This window comes from Bos indicus x Bos taurus, chromosome 16 (genome assembly GCF_003369695.1).
Source record: "Bos indicus x Bos taurus breed Angus x Brahman F1 hybrid chromosome 16, Bos_hybrid_MaternalHap_v2.0, whole genome shotgun sequence".
Classification (NCBI taxonomy): Eukaryota; Metazoa; Chordata; class Mammalia; order Artiodactyla; family Bovidae; genus Bos; species Bos indicus x Bos taurus.
In genome coordinates, this window is record NC_040091.1 from 44,884,259 (window position 1) to 44,902,095 (window position 17,837).

General features: G+C 40.6%; 1 protein-coding gene across 1 annotated transcript in view; it reads right to left on the reverse strand.

Annotated features, from left to right (window-relative positions):
• Positions 1-17,837, reverse strand: part of PER3 (period circadian regulator 3) — a 69,125-nt gene that overhangs the window by 15,210 nt on the left and 36,078 nt on the right. Inside the window, 6 exon segments of the mRNA XM_027565008.1 lie at positions 179-448; positions 451-836; positions 1,531-1,776; positions 7,705-7,872; positions 8,459-8,583; positions 9,038-9,171. Of these exon segments, the coding sequence (XP_027420809.1) occupies positions 179-448; positions 451-836; positions 1,531-1,776; positions 7,705-7,872; positions 8,459-8,583; positions 9,038-9,171 (1,329 nt within the window).

Consider the following 17,837-nt stretch of genomic DNA (forward strand, 5'->3'; position numbering starts at 1 on the left):
GAGGGAATACTGTGTGTTTCTGTAGAACAAAGTCTTAACCTCAGCTGTAATGAAGGTTACCCTCAGCTGTAATGCAGACCAGGTCATTCGTCTTGAGCTTCAGCACAAAAACCTTAATTTTAATAAGAGGACGCACAGTTACTTTCTCGTTCGTGTGTTGGAAGTTAGCATCACTTACACACACAGTTTCTGGGGATGCACAGGATCGGGGCCTGTCCTCCTGCAGGAGGTCAAGCTGGAGCATGGAGCTGCTCCCTGAGTTAATGAGGGGGTGTCCTTCATTCCGTGTCTCCCACTTCTCCTCTCTGCTCCTTGGGTTGACGGTTGAAGATGGTGGGCCTGGGTTTGGAGCCACTGCTGATACCGAAGAGAGTATTTCGGAAGAGGGTGCTGCTCCCAAGAAGGGATATGGGGAGAATGACAGTGACGAGAGGGGAGAGAGAGAGAGGGGTCATGCAGGAAGATGTTCACAAAAATGCAGAAGTAAGCAGAAGGCAGAGCTGGGAAACACTGCAGGCTGCTAGGCAAAGGTGGCTCAGGCAGCCTTGGTAGTACAGTTATTGAAGCTTCGTGTTCTCTGCCAAGGGAGGTCGTGGCTGGGAGGGGAAGAGCTGGGATGAGGCCAGGGGCTGGGCTGGGAACCATCACTGTAGCTGGGAGCGAGGGGCCAGAGGCATGGGGACAGGAGGCGGAGGAGGGGCACCAGGGCTGTCCATCCGGGTGGGGACAGAAGTGATCCTTGGCGCTGCTGCCATCCGACCACACAATAGGCTTCTTATGCTTGTGTTTCCCCTTTTTGCAACCAGCTGATCGTGTCGGCCTGGAAGCAGAACCTCCTGCAGGATAAAGAGGGAGACCAGTTACAGAAAACTAACCCAGAACAGAAGGACTCCATTGACAAGTAGTTGTAAGCACATTACAAGGAATAAACATTGGTCAATAATAACCATGTCCACTACAGGAATGACAGAAAGTAGACCTAGAAAGATGGACGAGATCCTGGATACAAGCTGTTGCTATAAAGTAAACCCCATTTCAGCATCTCTCAGCCATTTTCTTACAAGCCAATATCCTACACTTCATTCTACATCTTCCAGGACTCATGTATGATTCCTAAACTTGGTAACTCTGTTGCTAAATGGAATATATATATATATTTATTTAATGTATTTGTAATCAGAGGATAATTGCTTTACAATGTTGCATTGGTATCTGCTGTACAACAATGCGAATCAGCCATAAGTATATGTATATCCCCTCCTTCTTGAACCCCCTCCCACACTCCCACCGCACCCCTCTAGGCTGTCGCAGAGCACTGGGCTGAGCCCCCTGTGCTATCCGGCAGCTTCCCACTAGCTGTCTGTTTCACACCTGGTGGTGTATATGCTTCAGCGCTACCCTCTCTCCCTCCCTCCCTCCGTCCCACATCCACAAGTCTGTATGTATTCATCTGCACTGCTGCCCTGCAAATATGTTCATCAGTACCATTTTCCTAGGTTTATATGGAATATATTTTTTAAATTTAACTACCTTGAACATACAAGTATTTAGCTTTGCTTCTGCTTTCCTGCTGAAGATAGGAGCTATAGGGTGACGACAGAATCTTCTCCAGGAATTTATCTACATAGCTCTGCTCTTCCTTCTGTGTGTGGGCTGACAGCACAGCCTTTGTGAGCCCTGAGTGTTTAAACGCTTCTGCGGCCAGCGGAGCTGGGTGTGTGCTGAGAGTCCAGGGCTCACAGGCCAGCGGTCTGTGCTCTGCTGGAGTCAATTCCGCTGAAGTGGAAGAAGACAGATTTAATTTTAACTCCAACTGGTTATTTTGCATTTATTTACTTTCACTAATTTAACTGCCTTTCAATAAATTTTTACAATCATTACAATGGCTGGAACATAAAACCTCCATCAATTCAGCAGGTACATTTTTATTTTTCAGCCTTGTTTTACACTCTTTGCATACTTATATATACATTTTGGGCTTCCCTTGTGGCTCAGCTGGTAAAGAATCTGCCTGCTATGTGGGAGACTTGGGTTTGATCCCTGTATTGGAAAGAACCCCTGAAGAAGGGAATGACTACCCACTCCAATATTCTGGCCTGGAGAATTCCATGGACTGTACAGTCCATGGGGTCACAAAAAGTTGGACACGACTGAGTGACTCTCACTTACTTACTTACATACATTTTAGAGTTGTAATGCTCAATGTGCACACATTTATTTAGATCCTGCTTTCATTGTAAATATTTTTTATCTCCATGAATTCTTTGAAAAATTGTTATCTCTGGATTAATCTTTTAATATGTAATATAAATATGTGGTTTAAAAATTAACATGTGTTAGACATTTAGTAGCTTCTCCCCAACCTTGTGTAACACCTGCCTAGTTCTCATTTATTCTCCCCACAGAAAACCTTTTATTTGCTTATTTATCTACTTTCTTTAAGCATCTGTAAATAAGTACAGATATAGACTCTTATCCCTCTTCCTCATTTTTACCCAAAAGGCATATAATCTTGTACACTAAGCTGCAGTGTGTTTTTTCATTTAACAATATCCCTTTTATCAGTACATCATGTAGGATTCCACTTTACGTGCATGCATGCCACATGCTGTTGCTTCAGTTGTGTCTGACTTTTTGGGACCCCATGGACTGTGGCCGGCCAGCCTCCTCTGTCCAGAGGATTCCCAGTCAAGAATACAGGAGTGGATTGCCATATCCTTCTCCAGGGATCTTCCCAATCCAGGGATCAAACGCATGTCTCCTGCACTGGCAGGTGGACGCTTTACTGATGAGCCACAGGGATGCCCATAACCACCTGTAGACAAATGCTGGGTTGCTTCTCAACATTACTTCTTCCAGGTACAAGAGATTTTACAGCAGACTCTGGTGGTCCTCCCAGCCTCCATTCCCCCTCTCCTCTGCTATGTGGTACTGAGGTGTGGGTAGGCTTGGTCCCACTACACTTCCAGAAATGGGCTCTGACTAGTCTAAGTCAACACACTGGACAGAGGGCTACGATGGACGAGCAGGGACTGGACTGACCTTCCCACCTGAAATAACTAGGAAGGCACAACATATGTGAAACAATAATTTCTGAGACACAAAACATCCTACGGGATTGGAAACAAGGTGAACCTCAGGCCTGCCTAGCTACTGCCTTGAGAGTGAGGAACAAGGTGGGCTCCCTGAGGGCAGAGACAGAGCCGAGAGAATGGGGAGGTCACAGTGGCTGGAGTTCAGGAAGATGAATGGAGGGGACAGCCACACGAGAGGCCTCCAGACAACTGTAGGGAACCCCCAAGTCCTCAGCAGTTCATTCATGGGAGGAAAAAAATCACCTGAAAGGATCAGACTGAAGCTCACAGCAGGTGGAGAACAGGGCTCAGTCCCGTCAGCCAGACTAGAAGATCTCATAACCCATATGCACTGGGTAGAACACTCTTAGGGGTCTTGCCTCAGTAGCAGAGAAGAACTAGACCTCCCTGCACCGCTCTGTTCCTGTCTAAGCAATTTTAAAAGCAAAGCCTGAGAAGATCCATCTGTTTCCATGAGGCTAAACTGGGCCCCAGAATAAAGCTCAACAATGTTAATAGGAATATTCAGCACCCATTCACAGTATCTGCTATCCTGTCAAAGGCTACTTGGCATGCGAAGAAGCAGGAACATACAGCCCACAAAAAGGAGAAAAATTAATCATGCAAAATCAACCCTGGGCTGGGAGAGAATTAGAACTGGAAGATAGAACATTAACAGTTATAATGTATTTCATACAGTCACAGGGAAGATATTTTAAATATGCTATATAAAGACATGGAAGATATTACAAAGACTCAAATAGAACTTCTAGAAATGAAAACTATAATATGTGAGATGGAAAAGCTACTGACTGGAAATAATGACAGATTTTACAATAGAAAACACTAGTGAACCTGAAGACACAGCAATAGAGACTGTCCCCAAATGAAACAAAGACCTAAAAAATGAAAAAGTTTAAATGAACAGAGCATCAGTGGACTGTGACACAACTTCAAGCAGCCTACATACATGTAACTTGAGTCCCAGAAAGAGGGGAAACAGAAAAAATATTTTAAAAATAAGGGAAGAAGTTTTTTCAGTTTGATGGAAACAATAAACCTATAAATCCAAGAAGCCGAATAAACTCCAAGTATAAAAAACATGAAGAACACTACATCCTGGAACGTCAAAATCAGACCATCGAAATCAGTGATGAGTAGAAAAGCTTACGTTCAGCCAGAAGCTGCACATATATGCAAACAATACAGATGATAGAAGACTTCCTGTCAGAAACGATGCAAATGAGGATTCAGTAGAGCAGCATCTTTAAGGTACTGAAAGATAAACAGTCACCCTAGAATTCTCCGATCTGTTAAAATGTGTTTAAAACATGAACGTGAAATAAAGACACTTTCAGATGTACAAAAATGTGAAGGATTCATCACTGGTAGACCTGTACTACAAGAGACATAAAAGGAATGCCTTAGGCAGAAGAAGGATGATACCAGATAAATCTACATAAAGGAATGAGAAACACTGAGAGATGAATAAAGGGATAAACACTTAAATTTCTTTAAAAGATAATAATTACACAAAATAATAACAACATAGGGTGGGATTTCTAACACATGTAGAAACATATGCCAACAGACAAAGACCAAGGTGGGTAAATGGAAGTATAGTATTTTAAGTTTTTTATACATGAAGTGGTATAATATCTCTAGAAGACAGACTGTGAAAAATTAAATGCATACACCATAAACTCTAAAGCAACTACTAAAATAAACACCACTTTAAATACCAAGACATACATAGGTTAAAAGTAAAAGGTTAGAAAACAATATCAGATTATAAAAAAAAAAAGCTAGAGTGAATATATTAATATAGACAAAGTATACTTTAGAGGAAAGAAAATACAAGAGATAAAGAAAGACATTTCACAATGATAAAAGGATCAATTAATCAAAAGGACAAAACAATTCTAAACAAGACCCTGATGCTGGGAAAGATTGAGGGCAGGAAGAGAAGGGGGTGACAGAGGATGAGATGGTTGAATGGCATCACTGACTCAATGGACATGAGTTTGAGCAAACTCTGGGAGATGGTGGAGGACAGGGAAGCCTGGCGTGCAGCAGCCCATGGGGTCGCAGAGTCAGACACAGCTTAGTGACTGAACAACAACAACACGCACAAATTAAGACAATGTCAAAATGCACAAAGCAAAGACCAATCAAACAGCAATGAGAAATAGACAAACCCACAATTATGGCCAGAGGCTTCAACACCCCTTCTGAAGTACAACAAGTATTCAGAAAATCAGTGGACAGAGAATAACTGAACAAACTATCAACCAACCTGACCTAGTTTATACACTGATAGAATATTCAACCCAACAGAGGCAAAATAAACATCCTTTTCAAGTGAATACAGAACATTTACCAAGATAGACCATATTGTAGACCATAAAACTAGTCTCAATAAATTTAAGAGTTCAAGTTTTGTATTTTCTCTGATCACAATGGGATTAAATTAGAAATCAATAAAGAAGTATGGAATATCTCTAAATGCTTCCTAATATATGATGATACATATGAAAATATAAAATATTTCAAAGAAAATATTAAAAGGAATATTAGGCAGCATTTGAACATGATGAAAATGAAACAAAATACATCAAAATGTGTGAAATGCAGCTGAGAGTAAAAGGAAAGTTTACACTCAAATCCACTAAGGAAGAAAACTGTCTGAAATTAATGACTTCAGCTTCCATCTTAAGAAACTCAAAAAACAAGAGTAAGGTAAAACAAAAATAAGCAGGAATTGCCCTGGTGGTCCAGTGGTTAAGACTCTGCACACCCAACGCCAGAGGTCTGGGTCAATCCCTGGTCAGGGAATTACAGAATTGATATTATTTTTTCCTTAAATGTTTGCTCAAACTCACTAGTGAAGCCATTTGGGCTTGGAGTTTTCTTGTTGGAGAAGTTTTTTATCAACAAATTCAGTTTTTTAAATAGATATGAGGCTATTCAGGCTTTCTACCTCTTGAGTGACTTTAGTATGTATCTCTCAAACAATTGGTCAATTTTGTCTAAGTTGTCAAGTTTATTGGGAAAACTTGTTTATAATGTTCAGTTGTTATTCTTTTGATATCTAGCGATGGTAGGATCTCTAGGGATGTTTCCTCTATCATTTCTGAAATTGATAACTTATATCTTCCCTTTTTTTTCCTGATCAGGCTTACTAGAGTTTGATCAATTTCATTGCTCTTTGCAAAGAACCAGCTTAAAAATTTATTATTTTTCTCTATTATTTTTCTGTTTTCTACTTAAAAGATTTTTACTCTGATCTTTATTTCCTTTCTTCTGCTTCATTTTTTAAAATTTGGCTGCACTGGGTGTCCCAACACATCATCAGAATATGGTGTAAACCCAAGGAATATGGGCTTCCCAGAAAGCAAAAGACAGATGCAGCTTAAGACATTTGGGCTCTGATTCTGCTTTCTCTCCTTAGAATAAAGAGGTGGACCTGCAGATGCTAAGACTGGTGTAAGATCAGGAGAAATAATTATCAGTAAATACTGATTATTCCTTAAATGAAAACATACAGATTTCAGTATGAATTCTTTCAAAGTAGTATTAACATAAGACCAAAATATACAAAGTCTAGTGGTGCAGTCAAAAAAAGAGGTTTCTGTATCAGGTAAGACCCCACCTTGCATGGACTGACGGTGTCACTGACTGCTCCGTACCCACGTGGGTATCCGAAGCATTAAGAACACATACACTAACAGATATGCATCTGCTCTCATCCTGAGGCACTAGTTCAATTCCAGTAAAAGTCTACCTGTGACTAATTAGAAATAATAGAAAAATATATAGAAATAAACTAATCTCACAATAGCCGTGTCTTTCTCTGGTCTTTTCCCACCATCCACAGTCCACTTGTCAATATAATGCTCTCCGTCTCAAAGGGTGGCATGAGGATTAAGAGAATTAATTTATATGAAGAACTAAGGGCAGGGGATGGTATACAGTAACAGCTCAGCACATGTTCACTTATATTCCACTGAAGACTAGGAAAGATAAGTTAGACACAATCTGAAACCTGACTGAACATGTTTATCACCATTTCCTTACCTACCAAATCCTTATGAAGAATGCAAAAGTCAAAAGGGCAGGTGAGAGCAAAACAGAATAAAAAGGAGACATCAGAATAATTTACTAAGTCACTATGTTAAAGGAAGAGAGCTTCAAACATACACTCCTCATTTATAAGAACAATACAAAAATTTGAGTGTGTTTATATGTATAATCCACCTAGTCACTGCTGCAGTCCAAATTCAAAATGAACACACTCTTTCAAGGTCAGCAACAAAGTGACCCAAGGCAGTCTCAACAATAATTGCATTAATAATGGTGAAGACTAATTGATGGCTTACTACTAGAGACCAGGTACCATCCTAGGAGCTTCACATGTGTCAGAAGAGTTGACTGGCCAATGACATAACTAGCAGATACAGTCCAAAATATACTGACCATTATAAACGTGATGATATTTCCAAAAACACTTTACCTGAAAAAAAAAAATCCATCTTAAACATCTTTACTAAGTAAATGGTATTAAAGACTTGTTCTTACAATGGTTGTATTTAACGTTGAGTGTATTCTGAAGTAAAGGCTACCATGGTACCTGAGTCTGGTGGTGGGATGTCGACAAGGACACTGCTGGAGCTGCCCTGGCTTGTGTCCAGGCTCAGAGTCACTGTGCTCAGGGTCCATGGAGCTCCTCCTTCAGCGTCTGTGGACTGCCCATTAGTGGCCATTTCTGATGCAGGTACAGCTGGGATCTGAGAAACAGCTGGTGATGTCATAGTGAAAAGAAAAATTCCCAACAGGAAATTCATATTAAAAACCTGAAGAGTTAACAGACATTTATACCCGATAAGTTAAAATCTACTGGTCATGTAGAGGCAATATGAAACTAGGATTGTTTGTGATTGCAATGAAATAATTAAAGGCAAAAGATGAAAGAAAATCAGGGCTTCCCTGGTGGCTCAGTGGTTAAGAATCGACCTACCAATGCAGGGGACACGGGTTCGATCCCTGGTCTGGGAAGATCCCACATGCCGCAGAGCAACTAAGCCCGTGAGCCACAACTACTGAGCCTGCGAGCCCTAGAGCCCATGAGCTGCAGGTACTGAAGCCCACATGCCTGGAGCCTGCACTCCGCAACAAGAGAAGCCACTGCAATGAGAGCCCAAGTGCTGCAACAGAGAAGCCCCTGCTCGTCGCGACTAGAGAACGCCCACGAGCGCAAGGAAGAACCAGTGCAGCCTGAAGTAATAAGACAAATAAATTATTTAAAATGCTTAAAAAAAAAAAGATGAAAAACAAACAGAGAGGGGTGGCTCTCTTGATCTAACTATGGAAGACACCCCTCTCACCTCGCAGTGCCTGGATGTCATCTGCTCTGTGGCTTTGTTTGTCCTCTTCTGAGGATGAGGAAGTTGTATTTGTAGAGGAGATACACTTCCTCTTCAAAGCTGGGATGTGGTAGCTCTTCAGGTACCTGCATATTAATAATTCGGCCATGTATTCCTACCTGCCCCCAACGTGGGCACCTCTCACCTCTCTGCTTTCCTTATGCCATTTCTGTTTGGGATATTTCACTGTCTTCTTTGGGTGAAGTCTTCCCTGACCATCTGGGCCCCCATCAAGGGATTCTTATATATTCCCTTCTATGGTCTTGCATTGATTTTCACAACTTAATTCTTATGAGCACAGGTCTTGTCTTCTCAACTATATTCAAAGAAGGGAAGCATCTTCTAACTTTCTGGATCCCCTGAACTGTTCAATTTATTATGAATTGTAGGTGGCATGTATCTACTGATCTATAGTGAAATATCAAGACAATAGCTGGTGAAAAATCAAGACAACAGCTATTAAAACCGATATAAAGGCTCCATAGTGACAACACACACTTCTGGAAAAACTAACACATTATCAAAACTTGTGTCTCATACCTGATAACACTATCAATACAGTTTATCTGCTGATAGGATGGGCTATGCTGAACCTTTCTCAAATCCTCACAGGACTCAGTATACATGCTATTATTTTTCACTGTCTGTAAGGAAGAAGAGGTCTTCTGCTCATCTGAAATAGAATGAAAGGATGTTCAATTAAAAATATATTCTTGAGAACATGTACTTATTTAGCAAAATTAAATCATGATATTTTAGGATAGATATATGGTACTTTAGAATAGACATGATCAATATTATATAGCTATTAAAAATGAGCTCAGATCTAAATGAGCAGATATAGAAAGATATCACACAGAACAATTACATGAACAACTGCATTTTTACCTTTTAAAAAAGGAGTGAAATAAATGTTTCAGGCAAAGATTATCAAGGAACAAACAGGTGAAAGGTGAAAGGCTGATGGGGACTTTTACAATGTTACCACCTCTACAACTGATGGATCCTGGTATCACTAAGCAGGGGGTGACAGACACAGTGCGTTCTTATGTGTGGTGACAGAAAGTGCGTGGCACTGCCTGTGCTGAATTGGTATCCAAGAGAACATTCTATGATGACAGAATGGTATTTTATCTATACTGTCCAACCTGGTAGCCAGTAACACCACATCCAGCAACCAAGCACTTGAAGTGTGGCTACAACAAAAGAGGAACTACATATTACGTTTTATTTATTTGTAACTTATTTGTATTTAAATTGCAAAATGTGGCTGCTGCTGCTGCTAAGTCGCTTCAGTCGCGTCCGACTCTGTGCGACCCCATACCCGGCAGCCCACCAGGCTCCCCCGTCCCTGGGATTCTCCAGGCAAGAACACTGGAATGGGTTGCCATTTCCTTCTCCAATGCATGAAAGTGAAAAGTGAAAGTGAAGTCACTCAGTCGTGTCTGACTCTTAGCGGCCCCATAGACGAAAGCCTACCAGGCTCCTCCGTCCATGGGATTTCCCAGGCAAGAGTACTGGAGTGGGGTGCCAGTGGTTACCAAATCGGATAGCAGAGGTATAGAGAGAGAAAAAAGACCACAGGCTGGAGCACTGAAGAACTTTCTGTAGAGAAGACACAGCCAGTAGAGGAGTCTTATCTAACCACTGATTTATTCTCTGTATCTATGAGCTTTTTTTTTTTTTTTTTAGATTCCACATATAAGTGAAACCATATGCCGTGTGTCTTTCTCTGACTTATTTCACACAGCACAGTTCTCCTAAAGTCCTTTTGCTGTCACAAGGGAAGAATTTCATTCTTTTTATGGCCAAATAGTACTCCATTCTCTATATATACCAGTTGCTTTATCCATTCATCCATGGATGCACACTTAGGTTGTTTCAATGTCTTGGTTATTGGGAATAATTCTGCAATGAACATAGTGAAGCATATATCTTTTCAAATTAGTGTTTTCATTTTCCTCAGATAAATACTCAAAAATGAGACTGCTGGATTATATGGTAGTTTCATTTTTAATTTTTTGAGGAACCGCCATACTTTTTTCCACAGTGGCTGCACCAGTTTACATTCCCATCAATAGTATAAAAGGGTTCCCTTCCCTCCAGGTCCTCAACAACACTTGCTATCTCTTGTCCTTTTGATGGCCATTCTGATGGGTGTGAGGTGACATTTCATTGTGGTTTCGATATGCTGTGGTCTCCAACTATAGCTGTGGATTTGTTTATTTCTCCTTGAAGTTTTTATCAATTTTTGCTTCATATTACATATTTTGAAGCTCTGGCGTTAGGTGCATCAACAGGCTTGTTTTATGTTCTCAGAGAATCAACTTCCTAGTCTTTATGCAATATTGCTCTGAAAGCCTCGTTCTAAAGGCGACTGTGTCTGACCTTAGTACAGTGCTTTCCAGTTTTCTCTGGACTCCTGTTAGCATGGCATATCTTTTCTAACTTTTTACTTTTATCCTATGTTTTTAATATTCAAAATGGGTTTTGTTGACAATATACAGGTGCATCTTGCTCTTCCATCCAATTTGACAGTTTGTCTTTTCACTGGTATATTGAGATCATTCACATTTGATGTGATCAATGCTGTTGGATTAAAATGTACCCCCTTTTTAAAAATTTTAATTGGAGGATAATTATAATATTGTGATGGTTTTTGCCATACCTCTTGCTAGTTGTTTTCCATTTGTTCCATCTGGGTTTTTTGGTTTGTTTCTTTTTTCTTCGTTTTCTGTCTCACTTGGGTTAAGTGTTTTAAATTACATTTTACCAAGTCTACTGATATTATTTATACTTCTTTAAAATTTTTTACTAATAATTATCCTGAAGTTTACAAACATATTGTAAGAAGTTAGTTTCTATCTCATCAATATACTCCAAATAATAAAATTTGGAAGGAATTTTACAACAGTATATTCCCAATACCTAGCTCCTGTTCTTTGTAGTATTTTTTACACACATTATAAATGCAAAATATTCTTTTTGCTTTAGTCAGTTATCTTTTAGAGTAACTAAAAATAAGCGAAAAATAATAAGTATTTTATCTTAAGTGCCTAAGTATTAGTCACTCAGTCATATCTGATTCCGTGTGACCCCATGGACTGTAACCAGCCAGGCTCCTCCATCCACGGACTTCTCCAGGCAAAACTGCTAGAGTGAGTAGCCATTCCCTTCTCCAGGGGAGCATCCTGACATGCGGATTGAACTCGCGTTGCCTGCACTGCAGGCAGATTCTTAACCATTTGAGCTACGAGGGAAGCCCTTGGCATTTCATCTTACTTTATTCCATTTCCAGTGCTCTTCACTGGTTTGTGTAGACCCAAGTTTTATGTCTGGCATCATATTCCTTCTAGCTTTACAAATTCCTTCAGGACTCCTATAGAACAAATTTACTGCTGGCAGTAAATTCCTACAGCTTTTGTTTGAGAAAAATCTTTATATCTCCATTTCTGAAAGATACTTCCCACTAGGTGTATAATTCTGCATTTATGGTTTTCTCCTTTGAAGACTTTACTGTCTTCTAACATTCATGGCTTCTGAAGAAATGTATACTGTAATTTTTATTCTTATTTTTCTTTCTCTGTTTATAATCTTTTTTCTTTTGGTTACCTTCAATATATTCTCTTGGTTTTATTTTAGTTTGAATATGATATGCCCAAGCATTTTTATTTTGTGATTTTTTTTTTTTGTATTTATGCTACTTGATGTTCTTTGAATGTGGAAATATCAGCCATTATTTCAAGTATTCTTCCTGAGATTCCAATTACTCCTACTAGATCATTTAATCCTGTCCTCAAATTCTTTTTTTTTTTGGCCGAGCCACATGGCATGCAGGATCTTAGTTCCTCAATCAGGGATTGAACCCACACCCGCTGCACTGGAGGCAACCTCTGGACAGCCAGGGAAGTACACCTAAGTTCTTAAGAGGTTCTACACTGAATGTACTGTTCTCTTTCTGTTTCAGCTTGCGTCATTTTTATTCATTCACCTTCAAGTTCACTGATTCTCTTCTGAGTTGAGTGCCCATCAGTGGCATTCACTTACCTCCAGTGCTGCTAACATTTGTACTTGATCCTTCCTTTTATGTTGCCTCTCTATGCTGTGATTCCTTATGTGCTTTTGCACGTTGTCTACCTTATCCTTTGGAGCCTGTATTCATTATTCAGTTATTTCCAATGTCTGTGTCCTGCCTGACTCTTGTTCCGATGACTGTTCTGTCTCTTAGGAGGTTTTTTCCTTGCTTTTCGTATGTTTCACAATTTGCTGAGAACACATTATATAAGACAGCAGGGACTGGGCATGGCTTCCCTTCCACTACATCAGAGTCAATCTAATTAAGCTTTAGGCCAGGCTAAAGGTCTACCGTTGCTATGACTTCATTCAGTGTATGACAGCTTTCAGATCCCTCCAGGGTCACTCTGCTTCAGGTGGTGGCTGGTCCCCTGAGAGCTCCTCTTTTCCAACGTCTGTTCCACTCTCAGGTCTTGGGCTTCCCTTTGCACCGTGCCTCAGAGAAAGTCCGTCTCTTGCAGGTAACAAGATTCAGTCGGTTACGGGATCCAGCACTTACTTCACTTCATGTAAGCGTGTGCCTCTCCTCAGATTACAGGCCTGCTGGCTGTCCTGTAGCCTCAGCACTCTGCTGGGTTCAAGAAAGATCATGAACTTAACGCCTGTCTGGGCTTTTTCCCTGTTAAGTTTGGAATGAGTTAGTTCAGTTTATGAGTCATCTTTCATCTGGGCTTTGTGTCACCCTTGCAGTGGAACATTCAATTTCCCCTAATTTCCCCAGTTCTCTGGCAGCAGGTTATCAATCGGTATGTACAGCTAATGAAGGGACTTTACGTGTCTCTGTTGTTCCTTGTCCTGCCATAATACATTTAAAAGTTTCCCTTCTTAAGTGTGTGTGAGTGCTCAGTTGTGTCTGACTCTCTGCGATCCCATGGACTGTAGCCTGCCAGGCTCCCCTGTCCATGGGTTCCAGGCCAGAATGGTAGAGTGGATTTCCAGTTCCTTTTTCAGGGGACCTTCCTTCTCCCAGGGATTGAATCCATGTCTCTTGTGTCTCCTGCGTGGGCAGGTGGATTCTTTACCACTGTGCCACCTGGGATGCCCTATTATTCTTTCTTATTCTTTCCTAAAGCATGACCTGCCTTTATAAAACGGGTCAACATGTATACTTAAAACCCTGTGTTCTTGTGCGCTGCAGCACCCTGTATATAAAACATGCATGCAATGACCATTTAGTATTTTCCTTTTCATTGGTGTCTGTCTCTACTCAATTTCTAATACTTAAATTATAACATTTTCCATCTTTAAGTTGTATTCCTGTTCTCTTGAGTAATAAAGATTTTTTTTTAAACTAGCTCTTTAAACTTGTAGGTCTTAAAATGTTAATAAAATCAAGATGCCCAAGTAATATCAGTTCTCTGAGGTTATTCCAAATGGCAACAGATTTTCCCCCAAAGTCACATCCCAGGTGTGCTCACTAAATATAACACATGTTAGAAAACGTAAGTTTCTAATAGCAGCATAAGTACACAGAGTTACCTATAGCTTAAATTTTATAAAATGGTGAACGAAGTACTGATGTCTGCTTAGATATACAGCTTCAAACAACAGTACTGGTGGTATTGCCACACCAATGGTAGATAGTAAGAAACTGGGTAAAGCAGGAGCTTACAAACAATTTCTACTCTGAGAAAAAATTCCAGAGGTCAGGACACAAAAATCTCATGAACATGAGATCAGAGGTCAAGGCAGCAGCAGGCAGCATTACCTGGATCAGACGATGAAGAACACATTTAGAGAATTTAGATTTAAAATCTCCCCCAAAGAATTTCTCTGCCAGGACATGGGATAATGATAAAGAGCAAAAAAAAAGATATTTAAGATAAATCCTTTTGTGAAGGAGATCTGATGGTGTCAAGCAACAAAAAGAGTTGTCCTTTCTATCTTGTGCCCATACATCTACAGCAGTAGAAACAAACGGAAACATGAAACCTTCTGTCAAGGTGAAGAAAAAGTACAAAAACCCAAAGTAAAGGACTTGCTGTATCCAGAGGGCATCCTATGGGCTCCCAGTGATACCACTTCTAGGAGGCACAGTTTGATATTTTTGCTGTGGAAATCATGTCAAGTCCCAAAAAACACAGCTACTATATTATTACTGACTTCAGGTAAGATTTCACCCTATTCTGTAAAACACCCATTTGACAATGATAGAGACCATCAGTAACATTTAGGTGACCAAAATCTACAATAGCTTCCAACATTATATTAATATTTGAGGAGAAAAATTAGAAGAGAAATTTATGTAAGTAAAGAAGTTATGAAACTCATACATATGTGAAGTGAGGTGAAGTGAAAGTCACTCAGTTATATCTGACTTTTTGTGACCACATGGACTGTAGCCTGCCAGGCTCTTCTGTCCATGATATCCTCCAGGCAAGAATACTGGAGTGGGTAGCTGTTCCCTTCTCCAGGGGATCTTTCCAACCCAGGGCTCGAACCCAAGTCTCCCAGATTCTTTACCATCTGAGCCACCAGGGAAGCTCGTGTGTGTGTGTGTGTGTGTGTGTGTGTGTGTGTGTCTGTGTGTCTGTGTGTATAGATATAGATACATCAGTTTCAGTTGAGTCGCTCAGTCATGTCCGACTCTTTGCAACCCAATGAACTGCAGCATGCCAGGCCTCCCTGTCCATCACCAACTCCCAGAGTTCATCCAAATTCATGTCCATTGATCGGTGATGCCATCCAATCATCTCATCCCCTGTCATCCCCTTCTCCTCCTGCCCACAATCTTCCCCAGAATCAGGGTCTTCTCATGACTCAGCTCTTTGCGTCAGGTGGCCAAAGTATTGGAGTCTCAGCTTCAACATCAGTCCCTCCAATGAACACGCAGGACTGATATCCTTTAGGATGCACTGGTTGAATCTCCTTGCAGTCCAAGGGACTCTCAAGAGTCTTCTCCAACACTACAGTTCAAAAGCATCAATTCTTTGGCACTCAACTTTCTTTATAGTCCAACTCTCACATCCATACATGACCACTGGAAAAACCATAGCCTTGACTAGATGGACCTCTGTTTACAAAGTAATGTCTCTGCTTTTAATATGCTGTCTAGGTTGGTCATAACTTTCCTTCCAAGGAGTAAGTGTCTTTTAATTTCGTGGCTGCAATCACCATCTGCAGTGATTTTGGAGCCCAAAAAAATAAAGTCAGCCACTGTTTCCACTGTTTCTCCCCATCTATTTGCTATGAAGTGATGGGACTGGATGCCATGATCTTAGTTTTCTGAATGTTGAGCTTTAAGCCAACTTCTTCACTCTCCTCTTTCACTTTCATCAAGAGGCTCTTAGTTCTTCTTCACTTTCTGCCATAAGGGTGGTGTCATCTGCATACCTGAGGTTACTGATATCTCTCCCAGAAATCTTGATTCCAGCTTGTGCTTCCTCCAGCCCAGAGTTTCTCATGATGTACTCTGCATAGAAGTTAAATAAGCAGGGTGACAATATACAGCCTTGACGAACTCCTTTTCCTATTTGGAACCAGTCTATTGTTCCATGTCCAGTTCTAACTGTTGCTTCCTGACGTGCATACAGGTTTCTCAAGAGGCAGGTCAGGTGGTCTGGTATTCCCATCCCTTTCAGAATTTTCCACAGTTTATTGTGATCCACACAGTCAAAGGCTTTGGCCTAGTCAAGAAAGCAGAAATAGATATTTTTCTGGAACTCTTTTGCATTATTGATGATCTAGTGGATGTTGGCAATTTGATCTCTGGTTCCTCTGCCTTTCCTAAAACCAGCTTGAACATCTGGAAGTTCATGGTTCACGTATTGCTGAAGGCTGGCTTGGAGAATTTTGAGCATTACTTTACTAGCATGGGAGATGAGTGCAATTGTGCGGTAGTTTGAGCATTCTTTGGCATTGCCTTTCTTTGGGATTGGAATGAAAACTGACCTTTTCCAGTCCCGTGGCCACTGCTGAGTTTTCCAAATTTGCTGACATAGTGAGTGCAGCACTTTAACAGCATCATCTTCTAGGATTTGAAATAGCTCAATTGGAATGTCATCACCCGCACTAGCTTTGTTTGCAGTGATGCTTCCTAAGGCCCACTTGACTTCACATTCCAGGATGTCTGGCTCTAGGTCAGTGATCACACCATCGTGATTATCTGGGTCATGAAGATCTTTTTTGTACACTTCTGTGTATTCTTGCCACCTCTTCTTAATATCTTCTGCTTCTGTTAGGTCCATACCATTTCTGTCCTTTATCAAGCCCATCTTTGCATGAAATGTCCCCTTGGTATCTCTAATTTTCTTGAAGAGATCTCTAGTCTTTCCCATTCTATTGTTTTCCTCTATTTCTTTGCATTGATCACTGAGGAAGGCTTTCTTATCTCTCCTTGCTATTCTCTGGAACTCTGCATTCAGATGTTTATATCTTTCCTTTTCTCCTTTGCTTTTTGCTTCTCTTCTTTTCACAGCTATCTGTAAGGCCTCCGCAGACAGCCACTTTGCCTTTTTGCATTTCTTTTTCTTGAGGATGGTCTTGATCCCTGTCTCCTGTACAACGTCACAAACCTCCGTCCATAGTTCATCAGGCACTCGTCTATCAGATCTAGTCCCTTAAATCTATTTCTCACTTCCACTGTACAATCATAAGGAATTTGATTTAGGTCATACTTGAATGGTCTAGTGGTTTTCTCCACTTTCTTCAATTTAAGTCTGAATTTGGCAATAAGGAGTTTATGATATGAGGCACAGTCAGCTCCTGGTCTTGTTTTTGCTGACTGTATAGAGCTTCTCCATCTTTGGCTGCAAAGAATATAATCAATCTGATTTCGGTGTTGGCCATCTGATGCTGTCCATGTGTAGAGTCCTCCTGTGTTGTTGGAAGAGGATGTTTGCTATGACCAGTGTGTTCTCCTGTCAAAACTCTATTTGCCTTTGCCCTGCTTCATTCTATACTCCAAGGCCAAATTTGCCTGTTACCCCAGGTGTTTTCTTGACTTCCTACTTTTGCATTCCAGTCCCCTATAATGAAAAGGACATCTTTTTTGGGTGTTAATTCTAGAAGGTCTTGTAGGTCTTCATAGAAACATTCAACTTCAGCTTTTCCAGCATTATTGGTCAGGGCATAGACTTGGATTACCGTGATACTGAATGGTTTGCCTTGGAAATGAACAGAGATCATTCTATCGTTTTTGAGATTGCATCCAAATACTGCATTTAGGACTCTTTTGTTGACTATGATGGCTACTCCATTTCTTCTAAGGGATTGCTGCCCATAGTAGTAGATATAATGGTCATCTGAGTTAAATTCACCCATTCCA